Source organism: Pituophis catenifer, unplaced genomic scaffold (genome assembly GCF_029215685.1).
Source record: "Pituophis catenifer annectens isolate HBS135680 unplaced genomic scaffold, rPitCat1.0.hap2 SCAF_3, whole genome shotgun sequence".
Classification (NCBI taxonomy): domain Eukaryota; kingdom Metazoa; phylum Chordata; class Lepidosauria; order Squamata; family Colubridae; genus Pituophis; species Pituophis catenifer.
In genome coordinates, this window is record NW_027256883.1 from 27,408,074 (window position 1) to 27,428,255 (window position 20,182).

A 20,182-nucleotide genomic window follows, 5' to 3' on the forward strand; every position below is an offset into this window, starting at 1 on the left:
TTTCATAATAAGTGCAATACCAATAGAGGTGATGGCCTCCTCTGATGCTGAGGCTGGCACACTTTCTATCTACGGTCCAGAAGAAGACAACAGACGACCTGCAAGCAATGTGGATGACTGATTGCAATTGGCTGTTGGTTCATAGTCTGAGCTTGGCTGAGGGAGAATGCCAAGCCCTCAGTCATGCTACTGCCCAAAGAAGGATGAGCAGCAGAGGTCAGCAGGTTTCCTTGAAAGGAAACAGAGAACACCAAGGCCATCCCAGTTCAATCCTGAGCTATAAATATTCTCTTCTATCCATAAATTACCAGCTCTTAACTTTTTGTCTTGGCTATTGATGGAAGCTTTACAACATGCTGATAACAGATCTTGGACCTATAATTGCCTTACTTTCTGTTTGCATTAGTATTAAGGCAGCAGTGGGATTCAAGTAATTTAACAACCAGTTCTCTGCCCTAATGATTTCTTCCAACAACCAGTTTACCAAAGTGCTCAGAAAGTTAACAACCGGTTCTCCCAAAGTGGTGCGAACTGGTTGAATCCCACCACTGTATTAAGGTATGGATAAGACAAGGGGGGTATGAATCCTGTAATTAGTAATATCTTTATCAACCAAAATTTCACAAAAGAATGCAATATTTTAAATTCTCCATCTCTTCACCAGGCTACATATAATAGCAAGAGATGCAAGCAAGCCCCAAAATCTGGTTACATGCTTCAGTTCAGAGTCAGTCCCAAAATGGAGGTTGTAGACTGAAAGCATCATTGTTGATAGTATTACATCCTTTTCTTGTATGCTAGCAAAATTTTCTTAATACACAATAATCGTTAATATCACTCACTGCATCAGTGATCTGACATTTATCAAATTATTAATTTGGCCATAGTATTAAAGGTACATGATATATTATGCTTATTAAAAACAAAAATGTTTAGTTCAAATATAGATTTTTAAGAATTTTGAGCTATTAATGGTATTTATTTGTAGGTGCTTCGATTTTAAACACCCCTTCTTCAACTGCTGTAGCAAATATTTCTAACATTGTTAACTAGTGAAAAATTAATAAAGGGGCACTATAATCTTGTTGGACAAATATTTCTAGGCTGATTGGAGAAAAATGGGAGGGAGAGAAAGTAAAACTAGAATGATTAACAAATTTAATTATATTCTTGTACTATGAAAAGTTACTTTTTCCTGTTTGGATAGTCACTGAATTCATATGTCAGGCTTCATCAAGGATTCTTATTTAATGCTTTAGACATATCCACCAGTCATATTTCATTTTGAGTGGCCATTTAGTTATCCCCTGAGCTTTGAACCAAAAGGATTTGGGACCTGAATATACTTCCATTCATTTTGTGCATTTGCTGAAATAGTCTCCTGTTTATAGTACCAGTCTAACCCAGGCCATTAATTCTGTTGAGAATTTTGTGACAGAATTCCAAATATTTCATTCCTTAAACTGCTGTTTAACCACAGCAGTTTCTGTGACCATATTTGTAATAATTGTATTTTAACACTTGTAAGCCATGTGACAACATTTTGTTTCTAGACTTTCCCCCTCCTTTGCACTGCAGTAATTCACTACCAAACAATAGAAATACAGGGACACAAATTTTTACTTTTTGCGTGAAATCAGTAACATTAATAATAATACTAATTTGCTATTCATTGTCTATTAGATCAGAAATAAGTTTCTAAATGTTATGGGCATTAGGTATTAGAGCCTGTATAATCCAACATATAATAAATGTTAAGTTGCTTATCCATAGCCTAATTTATCATCCAAAACTGTTTAATCAAATTACTTTGAGAAAAGATAGGGTGCAAACATGGCTGTTAATAGTCAGATCTATTTTTTACACTCAGAGACTAGCCTTATGGCCAACAATGGTGTTACAAGCTGTTTTTATCATGAACCAGGCACTAAAAAAAAATGATTACAAACAAATAGGATGTGGCTCTTAAATTATTTCAACAAATAAAATTGCACTACTGTCAGGACTATTTTTATTAGGACTTTCAAATATTCACAGATGCTTTGGATTTTCTTAAACCACAAATTGAACAAATAAGAAATGTTTGCTATGTTTGAAAATTAGAAACATTACAGTTCCTAAAGAAATAGCTACTGCCAGACGGAAGCTCTGGAAAAATAAAGTTAAGGAAGTCTAAGAAGCAAGATAATGCCATAAATGTTATAGCACTATACTATTTATATAGATACTTACCAAGATCCTTAATGAGTGATAATGCTTCCCATGATATAAATGCTCCTCCACCATCATCCATTGCTCCTTGACCCACATCCCAGCTGTCCAGGTGTCCACTAATTAGTACAACCTAATGAAATAAAAATATTTATTTGAAACGCTGAATTAGACAGTTCATCCCAGGGATAAGTATATAGGCTTATTCTTTCACCAGATGTAATTCCAGTAATGTGAACCACAATTACATCAACACTATGATAGTGTAATTGGAATGTGCATTGTGACCATTATTTTGTTCTAATGGGAAATTATGATAAGCAAGAACTTCAAGTGCAAAAGAATATCCATCAACTTGTTACTACTTTTAATACTGAAGATATGGCTCTACAATCTTTCAGTTAGTGGGTATATACCGTATTGCGAAGGTCACTAACAAGAACAGCTCAGTATTTATACATTCAGTAAGATTGCCTTTATGACTTTGTATGTTTTTATGTATTCTTTTGAATTATTTTTTTCTGGATGTTTGTCTTTTGTGTATTGTTCAGAGTCACAAGATTTGAGTTGGGCAACCATACAAAACTCATAAGCAGTTCCTAGACATTTGACTTGGTTTGGTCTGTTATGCTAAGGCTTAAATTCTGGTGTAGACCCAAGACATGGCAAGGTGTTAAATAAGAATATTTATTCCATACCAGGATGGAGCCACTTAAAACAACTGACTTTCCTCAGTCACATGAAAGAACAATCACAGTTTTAATTCCAGCGCTTCTTTATCCAACTTTCTTCCCAACAGACTTTTTGCCCTGGGTGCTTTGATCCTGAAATGAGCAACTATTAGATGTTTATAAAAAAAATTGACATCACTTTTCTGAAAAAATCTGGCTCTCAGTTCTTACAAATTTGACATTCTGAATGAAAGTCATGGATGATAAGAGAAGATAGCTGGCATGGAAATTTGCTCATTTACAAAAAGGCAAATGCAATGGCATTTCTGATTTCCCAGAAGGCAAACTGATGAGATCCTTCTCAATCTCCTAATTACGTTTTTTCAACTCTTTCATTCTTTAGGATTATGATCTCTGGGATCAAAGGACATTCTTAGAAATAAAGCTGATTCAGAAGTTGGTGCTTTTCTGTCCCTTCTCAACTCTTTATATCAATGCCTAAGGATGACACAAACTGAGTGCCCAGAGAGGGCCTGCTTTTGCCCTGGACAAACCTAGAGACTTGGATGATACTTCTGGAAGGAGTTAATTTACCTCCAAATAAGTAAACTTTAACCCAACCAAGATTATAGTATTTCAGCATTTCATAACAACCTCACTTATTCAACACCAAGTAATGAGGGGGACAAAAATCAAAGCAATAACTGCTATGTATATAATCTGGCACAAGTATAAATTGCTTGAGTTGTTTCATCAAACACAGATGTCAGAAAATGCTTGAAGGTCTTGCAATGAATTATAGGATAGTTTATAAATGAATAGGAAAAAACTATATTTAAATGAGAAGCAATGTCTTCTTAGCAACAGTGAAATATTGTCGTACTAACACAGCATGATGTTCCCTGGCAACCAAAGTGGCATAAGTATTGCCTGATAGAGAATTATTATTTTTTTTTGTTCCTAGGAAAGGAGTCACACTACTCAATAGGCAATTTTGAATCAGAAAGTGGTGTGATCTGCCGTGGGATTAGACATGTGTGCCTACAGATTTCAAAATGTTGTTTCCAAGAGAGGAGCAGTTCTAGCAGATTGAGAAACAAAAGAGGAAAAGCTACATTTTTCAGGTTAGGCCAGTGGTGAAATCCAATTTTTTTATATTACCGGTTCTGTGGGTGTGGCTTGGTGGACGTGGCTTAGTAGGTGTTGCAGGGGAAGGATACTGCAAAATCTCCATTCCCTTCCACACTCCAGGGGAAGGATGCTGCAAAATCCCCATTCCCTCCCCACTCCTGGGGGAGGGATATTGCAAAATCTCCATTCCCACCCCATTCTGGGGCCAGCCAGAGGTGGTATTTGCCAGTTCTCCAAACTACTCAAAATTTCCGCTACCAGTTCTCTGAACTGCTCAAAATTTCCGCTACTAGTTCTCCAGAACTTGTCAGAACCTGCTGGATTTCACCCCTGGGTTTGGCCACTTGTCTTTCTAGCAGCAACCCTCTCTGCTTTGACTGGCTATTCCCTCTAGAGTAGTATTTCTCAATCTTGGTAGGTTTCAGATGTGTGGACTGCAACTTCCAGAATTCTCCAGCCAAGCTGGAGTTAGAGTCCATACATCTGAAAGCTGCCAAGGTTGAGAAACACTGATTTAGGTATAATGGTTTCCATGTTCCATGCTGAAGCAAATCAAGAGACATTTGACAATGAATAGAACAATTGTGGTATTCTATAGAAGTGTTCCTATTTGTTAGTTTTCCAGATTTTCCATTGTCCGAGAGAGGTATTTTTTTGTCCCATGACTTTTCTATCAATGAGCCACTCTGTGGTGCTGAGGATTCTGTAAAAGCTTTTAAGGAGCACAATTCGATATATCAGTAACAAGTACAGCAGGGTAAGCACATAAACTTTGCGCAAATTTTTTTCATTTATCAAGTTTTCAGTTTTCTCTTTGAAGAACTCTAGGGAAGCCAGAAATATACATTTATTTCCTTACTTCTTTATTATTTTTGCCATTCCAATATCTTCTCTGAGCAGATACATAATGTATTCAACAATATTATGGATCAACAAAGGAGAAATTTTAAAACAGCGAGTCTGAGACTGAAATTCTAAACACTTCAGCAGAGAAGGATGTCAGGCATTTCTTTGCCTGACATCAAAGATAAGAGTCTGGCAGTTGAGTGAGCTTTTTTGTAGCACCTTTTACAAGCGGGCATGGGAAATGAGATGAGTATTTTTTAAAAATAGCTATCAACTTCTTTGGAGAACATTTTACAGAACCCGACAGGCAGATACGGGAAGAAGGATTAATTTAGATATGGCTGATCAGATCACCAGGGATTTGAAATAATGCAAAGCAGAAGAACTAACACCATGGAATTCAGTCAGAAAGTTAATATCTCTGGGCTTTGCTTTAAGTGATTTTCCCATGTCTTCAACTATACCTTCCTGAATAGTGCAAGGAAACCAATAATCCAAATCCCTGCAATAATTTGTAGTCTGACATTATTAAAACTCACAAATTTCGACAAATATAAGTGTCCTGGATGTTGGATGTTGCAAGATCCAATCTGGGTCAGTCACCAGGATCAGAGGTTTTGTCTTCTGAGCTCTCAGAAATAAAATTCAAAACAATATTGGTAGATTAGAAAAATTGGGTGAAAGTAGCAGAATGAAATTTAATAGCGTTCTTCATTCAGAAATGTACACTTATAGGATGGACAATATTGGACTTGAAGATGTTTATTGTGAAATAGATTTTGGAATTAATACAGTAGTTGTCTGCAAACTCAAAGTCAGCAATAGGATATGGCATAAAGAATAGCAATTGAAGGGAAGCATAGTTTCTGAATTATGGGAAGCTGTTCCATTTTATTCTGCTTTGGTAAGACCTCCCCCTTCTCACAACTTTCCCCAACATCTTGTAGATTGTCACTGTGCCCAGTTCTAGGCACTGAGTTTGTTTGTTTTTAACAAAAGAATTGATCAATCTTTATTTCTTATCAAGAGCCTCAAGGCAGAATACTTTCCACACCACCGTTTCAAAGTTAAGGGTAGTTATCGCTTCTGGCTTTGCCCCCACAAAAGCTGTGGGACTCAACAAAAGCTCCTGAAGGCCAAGACCAAAAGGTTGGGCTGAGCTGTGGAGGGGTGAATACAGGAAAGGCAATACCATGGACCTGGGTACCCCAAGGTTGGTTTTCCTCTCCTCCCCCTCCCCTTGACTGATTTAAGGATTTTTGCAAGAGAAACAGACTACAGCAGACTCCGCTATATGATTGTGTCCTCTCTTAACACCATCGCCCTCTCCTCAAACTAAAAGCTGAACCCAGGTAGCGTAGATAGGGGTCTTCCAAGAACCCCGTTCCCCAGGGGTGATTTTTTTGGAGAAAGGGATTTAATCACCTGATTTTCCTGTTCTTTCAGATTGAGGTGGGCGTGAGTGCACGACTATCAAAAATTCACCCAAAATTAAGAAACGCAGTAGTTTCAGCTCACCATCTATTCTATAGCATCGAATGGGTCTTTTTGGGATGAAGCAAAACAACCCCCTAATACTTTAGATAAGACTTTCTTTAAAAGTGATTATTTTGGTCCGGAAGAGAAGTGTGAAACCTGGGTTTCGATTCCAAAGTAGCTGCCTTAAAAGGTCTTTTTGGAAGTTGGAGATCTAGGATCTTTTCAAAATATTTTGAGAAGGGCAGGCAAGATAGGGAAAAAACACACCTTCTTGTCTTTGGACACGAATTAGTCCTGAGTGGATGGAAGGGGGGCGGGAAACATATATCAAGATTTGAGCATCCTTGGAGAAATGAAGGGTCGTGAAATGATGGAGAGACAGGGAAAAAAAATAATTCTCAGCTGAGACGGGAAAAGCAGGAGTGGGGAGATACGACTGAAGAAACCCTTAGAGGGATTTTTGTTTTAATATTTTTTAAAAAAATGGCCGAAAGGAGGAAGTCTGGAGGAAAAATGGAGTTCTAATCCGAAAGGATTGTTTCTTAGAGAAAAGAAACTCGGAAAGTTCTCTGGAAAAAAAAGGAAGATATTGGAGGAGGTGAAGGGGAAGGCCGGGACAGTGTGCTCAAAGGATCTGACGGGGCATCCCGTAACCCATCATGCTTGCCTGGGAAGCCCCTTGGTTTGTCCCCAGCTGCAACCTGATGACGTTCTATCCTGCTCAGAGTTTGTCGTCCAAGAAGGCCCGGCGATTTTCCTGGGATTTCTTCGGGAACCAGTTGGAGTCTCCCGCGAAGAAGCCATCCTTTTTGGAGACTGCCAAACCACCCAGGTTCATCAGGGTCCTCTGAACGCAGGCCATGTTCTTCCCTTCCCATAAATCCACAGTTTGGATAACATCTGACACCAGGATGCCGTACTTCTCAGCCGTGTGTAAGAATTGAGAAATCATTTCCATTTGTTTGAAGGCCATGGTGAAAATGGATCTTGGCTACAGGTCCCTGGCCCTTAGGATACAGGCTGTTGAGCAGCAGGCAGAGTGAAAAAAAAAAAAAAAACAGCTGACTGTCATTTTGCTCCCCTCCCCCCAGATCGGGAAAGTCTAGTATCTGCTGTTTTGTCAAATCTCTTTGCCGGTCCCGTTCTAACCTCTCCAGATTGTTGGAAATGAAAGGAGGGATATTTTTACTTACAAATCTCTTGTCTGCAAAGTGCTCATCAATTTTTGGTTGTTTTGCATTCTTCAATGGTGGGAGAGATCCCGGGCTGGTGCCATGATGCTTCTTTCTTTTCCCCATGCCTTATTAGTCCTTATTAGCCAAAACTTTGTCTGTGTTGTGGTCTACTCTGTTATCGTCTCCGAAAAATATTATTTAAATAAAAAGGGTCCAATGGGTATACTAAAAATTGATAAAATAAAATATAAACCAAGAGGAGCTACTGTAAACACGCTCCAGCAGCAGCAGCAGCCCTTTCTGGAAATTGTCTTTACCCAGTTCAGGCTCTCCAATGTCTGGCCCACACTGGGCCTTGATCCATTGGATGAGAATGTGTTCCAGGTCAGGATCGTACTGTCGGTTGATCTTTTGCTGAACCTCCCAACTGAGTCCATAAGTAGGGCCTCGGTTTGCCATGACGCTAAGGTGGATGGGTGATGGATTTCCCAAAAAATGTGATCTTCCTCTGGGGAGAGTGGCTGCAAGTGCTGCCAGATTAAGCAAAGCTGTGCCTTACTCTCTAGGCACTAAGTTTAGCCGCTACACTATATGTATCCCATACAGTGAAGGAAAGCCATCCGAGTCTCTGATTTGCACATACACACACGTCATAGCAGAATCTTGAACAGAATAATAAGCTAGCACTGATGAAGTTACCTAGTTTGGTAATGAAACGTCTACAGGAAAACTACCAAGCTCAGAGAGCATCAAGAACCTCAGAGTTCAACCCTGAGCTACAAATATTCACTTCTATTGGTACAGAAGAATAAGTAGGGAGGGGGAAAATTGCTTTTGGAGAAGCAATGAAACATTCTATAAAGTGGACATACATACGTGAGTGGGAGGATGAAGAATCACTTTGTTTAGTGTCCTTGTTTTTATTAAATGCAGCTTGTCTGGATGAGAAAATATCACATGACTAGTTAGTGCTTGATAATCACCATAATGTTGACATTTAGGAAATTGAATTAGTCACTGTACATTTGCAATGTACCCAGCATTCAATTTCTCTTTTGTTATGAAGTATAACATCTTTACTACTTATTTAAGGAGAATTGCTCAGTTGTGCAATTGGAGTGCAATTATGTTTCTTAAAAATAGTTTTAATCCCTGGACCCTCTTCTATGAGAGACATAAAATCATTGAATTTTGGGGGGGCATTTACACTACTGAGTTCAATCCCTACACTGTATGCATCCTATATAGTGAAGGAACGCCAGCCATCTGAGTCATTGATTGCAATGTTTTCAATATTACGAAGGGTTGAGTTTGCAGGGAGGGAGAGAGAGTCCTCTTACATTGAATTTAGAATGCCAGTTTGGTGTAGTGGTTAAGGCATTGTGTTCCTTGGGCAAAGGATAAAGAAGGGCAAAGAAATACAAAATTTGTATACAGAGATTTTCCACATTATTTACAACCCTGTCCCCATCCTCTATGTGTGTGTGCCTTCAAATTAGTGCTAACTCCTGTCAACTGCTAGAGAGGCTCCTGTAGTTTTCTTGACTTCAGATTTCAAAAGTGGTTTGCTATTGCCTCCTTCCTAGGGCTGAGAGCGGGGACCGGCCCAAGGCCTCCCAGGGACTCCGAGCTAAGGTTGGACTAGAAATCATAGTCGCTCTGTTTCTAGCCTGCTGCCTCAACCACTATACCAAACTGGCTTGCTAATATTGTTACTCATTCTCTACAGAGGCTAGTCAACCCTTTTCACCCTGTGGAGGGTAATGAAGATGGAGGATCCAGCATTATCATTTTCCTTTCCTTCCTTTAAAACTTACATGTTTTAAAAAAATGCTTTGAATAGCTAGACTTTATTTAATATTCTCACTATTTTTTAATCATCATTTTTGGAACTCATTTATCAGTTAACAGCATCTAATTAGTTGCATTTATCATTAATTGACTGCTAATTACCAGTTTGCACAAAATTCTCACAGGAAAAATGTATTCCTCACAGCAATCCATAAATATAGTGGGAATATTATAACATCATTTATGTTAATATATTATTTCCTCCCTCCAGATAACTTCATCAAATTTGGAAGTGCTGAGAGAGACACATTAGACAAATTGAAAATTGGATTGGATCACTGGTAGTAAGGAATGCTTAACTGGTCTGCATAATTTTTCTAAGCTACTCAACCATATATATACCTAGACTGTAAGGCAATATTGTATAACAGCAGCAAAAATATTATAGTAAAAAGTGTTTTATATCTTCTGACTTGGTTACTAAAAATGTATTACAAAAAGATTGTCTCATCCTCTTTGTATATCTCATTTTTCTACCAGTGTCTTAGTAAAAATACTTTTAAACTATGCTGTTGCTTTCAGGTGAGAAAATGTATAGTTTATTGTCTGCCCAAACCTAACTAGATTACACCAAACAAATAGAAGCAATAGTACAAGTCATTGGCTGAATTTCTATTATACATGCCATGAAAGAAATCAAAAGGAAATGTGCAGGAATAATAGTGGGTCTGAATTTTATTATATGGTTTCAACTTGAACTTATTGATTACTATGACAAAAGGTTACCATTTTCTATATAGATATCTATTAAAGAACCTCAAAGGACCTTTCTGTTTTCATGCTGTTATTCATGAGAAAGTACAATAGCTGTCTGTAAAGGTCTCTAGGAACATACTATGACAGATGCAACATAATACCAAACATGTTCCGTGCATCATTTCTCATCATTGGATCCAGTGCCATAAGCAGAAAGAGAAAGCAGAAATACACAGGATCTCTCTTGTTATTAATAAGCACAAACTATCACATATACTACTCTTGCCTTTCCTTTTCTGTAAAGATTTTTTGACTTGTGGAAATGCGTAAGTGGGATACAAGCAAGTCCCAGTTTCAAAGAGACCTTTGCCAAGGGTTATCCCCCCATCCTTGTATTAGTTGAGCAAGGATGCTCATGGATTCAAGGCCACCCCACTTCATGGATCCTATTACTTTTTATTTCAAAGGCAACACATTTTATAAAATCTACTCACTGGGATATAGCCCCCAAAGGCTAAGATTAATTCCTGGCTTTTTGAACAACTCAGATGTGCTCATTATTTGCCTGTCCCAAGGAAAGAGTAATTATTTAACAGTTTGAAAGAGATGCAGGGATGCTTTTTAAAGTTGGCTGAAGGTGAAGCTAATGTTATTAAAACAGTTCCATTAAAGGATGGAAATGTTCTTTTATACAGATAAATATTTAGGGCTAATGTCTTGAATGCCATTAAGGAGAAAAATCCACTGCTTTCTTCAGGAAGGAATTCTAGAACAGAGTTTTTCAAACTGTGTTCTGTAGAACTCTAGAATTTTACAATAATTTGATGGCATCAAATACCTACTGATAGGACTTCCATGTCCCACAGAAACATATTTCTATGATGTTCAGTTGCATGGAGTTGGGGTGGGATAGTAAAACAGAAAAGCTCAATATTTGGGCATTTCTAAACAGCAAAGACTGACATATCCTGGTCCACATTTTATATTATCAAGTTTCAGTAGGTCTGAAGTTCTGAAATCCATATTTCTATTGGGAGTAGCAAGGGTAAAAGGAAAAAAAAGACCTAATTTTCAGCAACAGTTTCAAGTGTTACAAGTGGAAGAAAATGTTATCAGCCTTGGCAAGCAAAGTGAACAGGTGTGACTAGGATGAAAATGAGTTTAAAATAGTTATGTGAGAAGCTATTTTATTTCTTTTCAACAATGCCTAAAACGCTTTGAAATGGAATAACCTAAAACCATGAAATGCCCTTTTGTGCAAGAAAAAGAAAAGGTTCCTACATGAAAATTCAATTTAAAAAGTGATGTGGAAAATAGGAAACTCCAGAAAGCAAAATAAATAAATAAATACAGTAACTGAGTCATTCTATACAATAGGAAAAGGCAGATGTCACAGTCCTGTAGAGACTGAACACTTTTGGACAAAATTGTTAGGCTTCATCTTATAACAGATAACAAGATAAAAGGGACTATATTTGGAAGTTCATCTATCTGAGAACCTGTTACCCAAATTGTTCATAAACACTACCATGTTTCCCCGAAAATAAGACCCTGTCTTATATTTTTTTGAACCCCAAAATAAGCGCTTGGCCTTATTTTCGGGGAGGCCTTATTATTTTGGGGTGCATGGAGCAAGATGGGGCTCCTCTTGCCGTCTTACCTGATTTCCAGCTCTGCATTTAAATATTTTCGGGGAGGGCTTATTTTCAGGGGGAGGCTTATTTTAGCATACTATGCACTCAAAAGCCCGATTGGGTTTATTATCAGGGGATCTCTTATTTTCAGGGAAACAGGGTATATACTTCTAAGGGGTGTAAACACTCAACTGCAATAACATATATATCGCCAACCTTCTTAGATTATTTAGAAAATATCTAAAGCCCTGGCTCTACCATCTTGCTTGGGGATCATAGAGCTGTACACAACCATGGGACTGATTAGTGCCTCCCATCCTTTAGTTAACTTGCAATGTCACATTTTTAATTATTCTTGCCCTAGTTTATATTTTTATATTTAGTTTTTATGTTTTTAACATTTTATATATTTTTAACATTTCATCTGTATACCTGCCTGGGTCCCTCTGTGAGGGAGATGGCCAATTTCTAAATGTGACTGATAAATAAATAAATAAAATGCCAGTAAATAAATGCCTGAATTCATCAGCAAATCTCTTAGCCAGTTCACTAAAATATCTTTAGCATTGCCTCTCCAAATATCATAAGATTTCAAGCAAGATGCTAAAAGATCAATAGATTTGAACAATCCTGTGTAAGATGGTTGCCCTTTGAGAATTAATTATTTAAAAAGTAATTTAGTTAAGTAAATCGATACATTTCTGGGAAACTGGAAATTATCAGCCTATAGGCATGACAGTGCTGGCCTGATATATTCATAGCTTTGAAGGTTGCTTAGAAACTTTGATTAGTTGCCAAAACGCTGTAAAACTGATATCTATTTTCCTGGTTCAGAAAAATAATGGCAGGTTACTAATTTATCATTTCAACTCTTATCGCATGGCTATGCTAAAGAATGAAATAAAACAAAATCCTCCTATTACTAATTTTACTGACCAACACTTATAACCTGGTTGCCTGATTAGACTAAATTCGTAATTTAAAATTTTTAGCTAGCCAGTTCTCTATACAAACTCCAGCATCACAGCTGAGGGCTTGAAACTATTCTGTTTCCGTAAGAAAGATCAATCAAATATGAATGTGTATTATGAATCATGCTGCATAGATTGTTATGATGGACACTTTTTTTCTCTTACGTGGCCTATATGCTTTTCTGTTGCTTTATAAATTGTTGCTTTAGCATTTCTAATTACATTGACAGCCTCTTGGTGAAAGAATAGCATAGGGCAGCAATTATTTCTGTCAGAAAAGATAAAAAAGGTTCTATATTCAGTAGTGTCTATGTTTATGTGTGTAAGAGATGAAGTGGGTTTTCCCACTTCTACGACTACTTCCTTCTCTCATCACCACATGGAAGATTTAAGCCCATTATGATATACTGTAATCCAAATGCATTTTCTCAATCAGCGCAATTGAAATTACTTATGTTATTACAACTAAAAGGAGACACAATCACAAAATACATGTAACGTATAGTTAAATTTTACCAGAACGAAGAAATGAGAAAACCAACAAAGTGCCAAGGGATCAATCTATGCCCACTGAAGCATGCAACTGTGTGTACAAGAAGAGATTCAATGTATAATACAACTCCTCTTGTGTATTCAACATCATGTCTTTTTCCAATTGTCCTATACTACTATTTCCTGTCCTGTATGCTTTACTTGCTAATGATGCATCCTCAGGTAGATTATTAAATCTAATATTTGGTATTTTCTAAGAATAAGAGTTATTTCCCATCTTCTTTTCAGTAACAACAAAACTGCATATTTCTTTAGAACTGAGAAAAGCACCTAAAATAGAGGTTGGTGACTTTTTTTTCTTCCATCATAGCAAAAGCTATCAGTGGAGAGGGCCAGAGCCAAAACTGATGGAAACCTTTTCTGTCTTCCAGCTCATTCATCTACTTTTATTTTTTTTCCCCCCTACTCAAGGAAAGAGAAACAATTCCAGCGAAAGACAAGTCCTCTTGCTACAATACTCTGCACTGATTTCCTGTTCAACACTCCTGAATTAAGATGATGAAAAGTACATCACCAATTATATTCGCCATATGGCAATATCACAAATAAAAAGTTTTTAAAAAGAAAAATATGCAAGATAATTCTGCATTTGCTCTTGAATATAATGTCTCCTGCCATGTTTATTCTGCCTATCTTTGCTTTTCTGCATATCTAATGTACAAATACCACTTTATAATGCCACACTTGGAATACTGCATCAAGTTTTGGTCACCACGATATAAAAAAGATGTTGAGACTCTAGAAAAAGTGCAGAGAAGAGCAGCAAAGATGATTAGGGGACTGGAGGCTAAAACATATAAAGAATGATTGCTGGAATTGGGTATGTCTAGTTTAATGAAAAGAAGAACTGGAGCGACATGCTAGCAGTGTTCCAATATCTCAGGGGTTGCCATAAAAAGAGGGAGTCAAGCTATTCTCCAAAGCACCTGAAGGCAGGACAAGAAATAATGGATGGAAACTAATCAAGGAGAGAAGCAACCTAGGACTAAGAAGAAATTTCCTAAAAATTAGAACAATTAATCAGTGGAAAAACTTGCCTCCAGAAGTTGTAAATGCTCCAACACTGGAAGTTTTTAAGATGAGATTGGACAACCATTTTTCTGAAGTGGTATAGGATTTCCTGCCTGAGCAATAGGTTGGAAGACCTCCAAGGTCCCTTCCAATTTTCAACTCTGTTATTCTATTCTAAATCTTTATATATGGTTTTCCCATATAAACACCTTTTGTACACAACTTCCCCAAATGTACACATTTTTGTGCAACTCTGAGTTTGCAAATATTTTCACAGTACCAATATTTTTGATAGGATAATGGTTTTGAAATGAGCAGCCTCAGATTTGAATTTTCTGCTTTTTTGTTGTTTACAGGGAATGTTTTGTCTTCCTTTCCCAAAAAAGCTTGGGCATACATATCAGAAATAATTGTTTTGAATTCCTAGCAATTCTGGGGATATAGTTAATCCTTAGGGGACCAGTTTTATAGAAGCTGTTAAGCATAAGCACATGGACACAAGGACAACATGCCATCCATATGATTAAAAAATTCTTATATTGTTGTTCACATCTATAGAAAATGAAGAATACTACCCTACAGATGTTAAGAAGTAATTGGTGTAATATACTGGAACTTCTAAACTGAGTTGGAGGGTTGCATGTGTGGGATGTTTATAGCACTATTAAGTCGTGGGAAAAAAGCCCACTAAATAAAGAGCCAAAAGATTTGGAGATAATGCAAACAAATATGGTCTACTGGCATGCATAAATCTAAGAGAACATAGGACCTCATGTTAAAGAAATGCTGAAGAGCCCAAATTATATGCTCTTACAAGGAAATGCAATAAGTTACACGGTAATGTAAACTATTATGTGACACTTAGGCCAAGAATGCTACATCAGATAAGTTGAGGGGGTGACCTTACTATGGGGGTTGCCCTGGTGCCTTCAAATTCGGCATGTCCATTGATGGCGCTTCCTCTGTTCTTCCTTTCTGATACTAACACTAGCTAACATAAACACTTGTACTTTATTACTTTCATTAAGTGACCCTTTCACACTTATAAAAAAGACAACTGTCTGCTTTATGTTAGCAGTCCCTTTTCTCTTCAGGGCTATCCATCCTCATACTTTCAATTCTTTCTTCAATTTTCCTGTTTACAACAACCATTTTCTCAGGAAGGTAACCAAGCAAAATTTGCCAAATTTCTTTTTAATCCCCACCAGTCCCAGTCTAAATGTTCAAATTATACCATGCAAAAATAGCGCTGTGTATTTTGCAAGATAGGGAATCTGCTCATACATCAAGCGCACATATTGAATATAGGATTAAATGGACTGCATGCGCTTACAAAAATGCCAAATGTTTTTTTTTTCAGAAATACAGCTATGCATTTCCGAAATGAGATGAGCGTGTGCAGGGAGAAAGAATTTATTGGAAAGAGACCATATCATAAACAAAGAGGCTTCTTTTGATATCACTGTGTGATAAATGTTTAAAGACCAAGCAACAGTTTAACTGAAAAAAAAAGTCATCCTTTTAAGAGGGGAAAAAAACCCAGACAATTGGAGATATAAAGAGCAAGTCAGAGATATAAAGAGACTAGGTCAGCCAATTCAGAGAGTTTGCCACAACAGATGCCATTTTGTTTGCCTACAAATGGATATCTATTCCATCCCAGGTCTAATTCATTACTTACATTCCATGTAACCAATTAGCAACCCTGAAGATATTCTCTAACCAACAATGGATAGAGAGAAATAGTATATTCCTTTATATCCCATTTGCACTCTTCTTTTTTTAGTTCTTGAGAAGTCAGAAGGAAACTAGGCATTTTACTCCCAAAACACAAAAAAGCCAACCCCCTCTTCCACCTACAGTATGTTAAAAGGATGCTGAATCATTCTGCTGGCAGACAAAATGAGAGGCTGAAAAGATTCAATTGTCATATTAAAATGGCTGTCAAACCCATGTGAAGAATGCATACTTATTGTAAGCCTGCTTAAATTAAGAGGGATGTCTAGCAAAAGAGCCATCCATAGTACTCTTAATTTGAGCAGGCCCCAAACACATCACCATAGAAATATAAACATTAGGAAAGGAGGAGACAATGGAATAATACTAATAAATCAAAAGGCAGATTATGACAGGCTGTTAAATCAAAAGAAAAGCTTATCAGTGTTGATGGGAACATAGGGTCCTTCCTTCCCCACCCCTATAAACTGGGGTTCTCTGAATTTTGGGGAAAGGGGATGGAATAATTTCAGTTTAAGACAAAAATGGCTTAATAACCCTGACTTTTTTAAAAAAAATAATCGTTTGCAAGCTCTTATGAATTCTCTGGAGCCACCACAAACCAAAAAGTAAAGCACCTGGGAGTCAGCTGGAATTTTAAAACCACAGTTTCATTATGCTTAAAAAAACAACAACCTTAGTGACAGAACACGTAATGCTGAAATATATAAATCACCAAGAAGTCAAAACAAATAATTTCCTTTGATTCATTTCCTTGACAGCTATCCCTGATGGACTGTCACTCCCACTCTCCCTTTTAAAGGTTTTCAGAATTGGAGTCCCATATTGTGAACAGCTTTCAGGCACCCGAAAAAAGTGAAATATCAACCCTCAAGTCTGTTTTGAACACCAGGCCTCAAGTCACTGATGTGGAGAGCTTTGGCAATTGTACAAAACCCATGCAGAATGGGTGCAGTCTAAACAGGTCAGGCTCTTTGGTTTCTGTTTCTGAACCACTGAATTTGGAAGTAAATTATATCAACCTTGCTCAAAAAAACATGCTCAACATGTTTTTAATGTTTTTAATTCTTAAATGTTTTTTATAATGATTTTAAATGCATTGTGAGCCGCCCTGAGTCTTCGGAGAGGGGCGGTATACAAATTGAATTAATAAATAATAAATAATAAATAAATAATAAAATATCACCAATAGCTCAAACGTGATTAAGAGGCCTCGCTTTCTTTCATCTGAAGTAGCACGGAAAGCCATTTCAGTATAACTGCTGTTTACCAATGATCTATACTTGGAAAAGCACAGTTGCTACACAGTAATTGTATTCTTAAACTACAGAGAAAGTTGTGGGTTTTGTTTTTATTTTTTGCAACAGATGAACAGCAGGATATTGAGACTTGATTCAGGGTTCAATGATTCAGTGCTCAGTGTTCATGATAAATGATGCAGAATTTAGTCATCCTAGCATGTCTGGCTATGTTCACATAATACACTGAACTGCAGACAAACTGATTGCATATATGTATGTTGTACAAATCCAACAGACTCCTGCAGTCTCAGGACCCTTGTGGTTTTGGATTACTCTCCAAATTACAATATCCAAGTTCACAAGGAAGAGGGAGGAAATGGTTCCAGGTTGAGAGTCAAAAGGCCTGGATCCTCTCATTCTGCACATAACATGTGGCCATTACCATCAAAAACCATCCTGATAGCCTCCATTTATTTATTGAATGCTTTTTTAAAGGGAGTTTAACTGTCACCACATCCTGAGAAATGTGGGAGCAGTGGGCTCATTTCCGAGTTTTAAGTCTATACAGAGAACTTTCTCCCAAAAATGGCTATATGCAGGATTTGCTCCTTCATAAAATGCATCTACTTTTTTTCTATATCATGCATTATGCCAGTAGTGCCAATCTCACTCTTGATTTGCTTTCTCTCTCTGGTTAAGATCTTAAAACACTGTGATTTTACCTCCATCAAGGAAGGTTTCAATGGTCTAACTATTTTGCATGACAATTTCTGCACCACAGCCAACATAAAAGCACCTTTCTTAAGGTGTGATAGACAGAACTGGACATCCTATTTACAAGTATTGTCACACCAAAATGTAGATAATAAATTAGACTTAGGAAGGTCTCAACTTCCAATGAGAGAAAGGACAAGAATATTTCTGGATATCACTTTGAAAAAAAAGATTATAGAGTTCACAAAGTCCAAAAAAGCTTAAGACAAGAATTATTTTTCACATAGAAGGTAAGTGATCTGTATGCCCTTAGGTGTTGACAGGTTTCACCTAAAACAAAATGTGACATTAATTTGGAAGTTCTTTTGTCCTCAGGAAACAAAAAATCAACAAATGCCAAAACATTATGACAAGCTCAATAAATTTCCTCTCAGGAGAGAACTACATGTATCTTTTCCTTCTATGTTACTTAACTGAAGGAATATAATGTTCATATTACTTGTTGTCACTAATTTTCTAAAAACCAAACACTCCTGATTGTTAGACATTGGCATTGCAGTATGAATGAGTAGTCAAAGCTGTTTTAGAACCCCCTTGATTATAATTACTAGCTAGCTATCAGCCTACCATATTGGCTAGAATTGTCTAGCTGTAGACAATACATTTGAAGGACCCCAAATAGGGAAGTCTAGCCCTACTCCTATATTAAATTCCTTGTTTACTTGAGTGCATAGTATATACATTAAGTCATATGGATCTTAGTGTTATTGAAATTCATGAAACCTTTGCCCCCATGTAAAAATGCTCATTTTTCCACTGAATGAGTTACTATATCTTTTACTAGATTACATCCAAATCTAACATTACCTTCATTGAATTTTCTACTTTTAACTATTCTCACTTTTATCCTTTCTATCCTCAATTTCTTTTTGAGGTCCATTTACTGCAAAAACTGGTTATACTGCATTCCTAAATAAGTGATTTGTTAGACATGGTAAAATAGTTTTTCCTACTGAAAATCTATAAATTCCATATAAAATACAGTAATAATATGAAGAAGAAAAGGAAACATAATGAATAAGGCAGGGAAAAGTACCCCGAGATCTGCTTTTTGATCCTTTTAAAAAAAAGGTAGTTTGTTATCAGTTAAAGCAATAAAAACTGAATAGAATAATTCCAGGTAATTAAAATTAATGTAATATGTACTTGAGTTTTGTTTTTATAAGACATTATACAATAGTCTTATATTTAGTGTAGGTTAGACATCATTTCAAATTTAGTTTATTTTTTAAATTTAAGATTAGCGGAAACTACCAAGACCAACCGTTAACAATTCAATCCATTGCATATCAACTTGCATATCTTATTGAATTCTGTGAGATTTAAGATCACGTTGCTGTTTTGATTTATCATACCGTAATATTTACCCTTACTCCAGGGGTGAAATGTAAAATTTGTTACTACCGGTTCTGTGGGCGTGGCTTGGGGGGGTAATGTGACTGGGTGGATGTGGCCAACTTTTTTTTTTTTAACTTTTCAAAGCATTTTTTTCTAATGCTTTGAAAAGCGTCTGCCGATCAGGCAACTCAGCTAGGATCGTCAGAGAGGCTTTTAAAAAAATGCCTATCTGACAATCAGGCAACTCAGCTGGGATTGTCAGAGGGGCTTTTTAAAGCCTCTCTGCTTAAAAAAGCCTCTCCCAGGGGCTTTTTTAAAAAAGCCACTCCCAGCTGAGCCACACGATCATCAGAGTTTTTTTTTTAATTTTTAAAAGCATGTTTTCGTCGGAAGAGGTTGTAGAAAAAATGCTTTTAAAAGTAAAAAAAAAAGCCTCTGATGATCATGCAGCTCAGCTAGGAATGGTGGGAGGGGGCACAGGGATTTTTGCTACCAGTTCTCCGAACCACCCGCCGCCATCACTACCGGATCGGGTGATCTGGTCTGAACTGGGAGCATTTCTCCCCTGCCTTACTCCAATGTATATTTCCTAGCACTTGGATACAAAAAAAAAATTGGAATGTATATATCTGAATCATGGGATCACAGAACTTAAAGTGATCTTAAAGTCATCTATCCAGCCCCCGGCTCTCTATGGTCCACTATGATATCCTGATAGAAAACCATTCAGAGTCTACTTGAAGACCTCATAGGAGAAAGGAGAACTCACAGCATCATATAGCAGTATGTTCCACTGGCTGAGATGTTGTACAATAACTCTCAAAGATGGTTTTTCAAAATGCAACTGGACTGTTTTTTCCTTGA

At 37.0% G+C, this 20,182-nt stretch overlaps 1 protein-coding gene and 1 pseudogene across 1 annotated transcript in view; both read right to left on the minus strand.

The window, feature by feature from the left end:
- The window catches only part of CPQ (carboxypeptidase Q), a 165,768-nt gene that overhangs the window by 60,471 nt on the left and 85,115 nt on the right, over positions 1-20,182 (minus strand). The window contains exon 5 of the mRNA XM_070942106.1: positions 2,233-2,344. Coding sequence (XP_070798207.1) covers positions 2,233-2,344 — 112 coding nt within the window. The remainder of the gene's footprint in view (positions 1-2,232; positions 2,345-20,182) is intronic.
- On the minus strand, positions 6,964-7,972 carry LOC139315692 (transgelin-2-like; annotated as a pseudogene).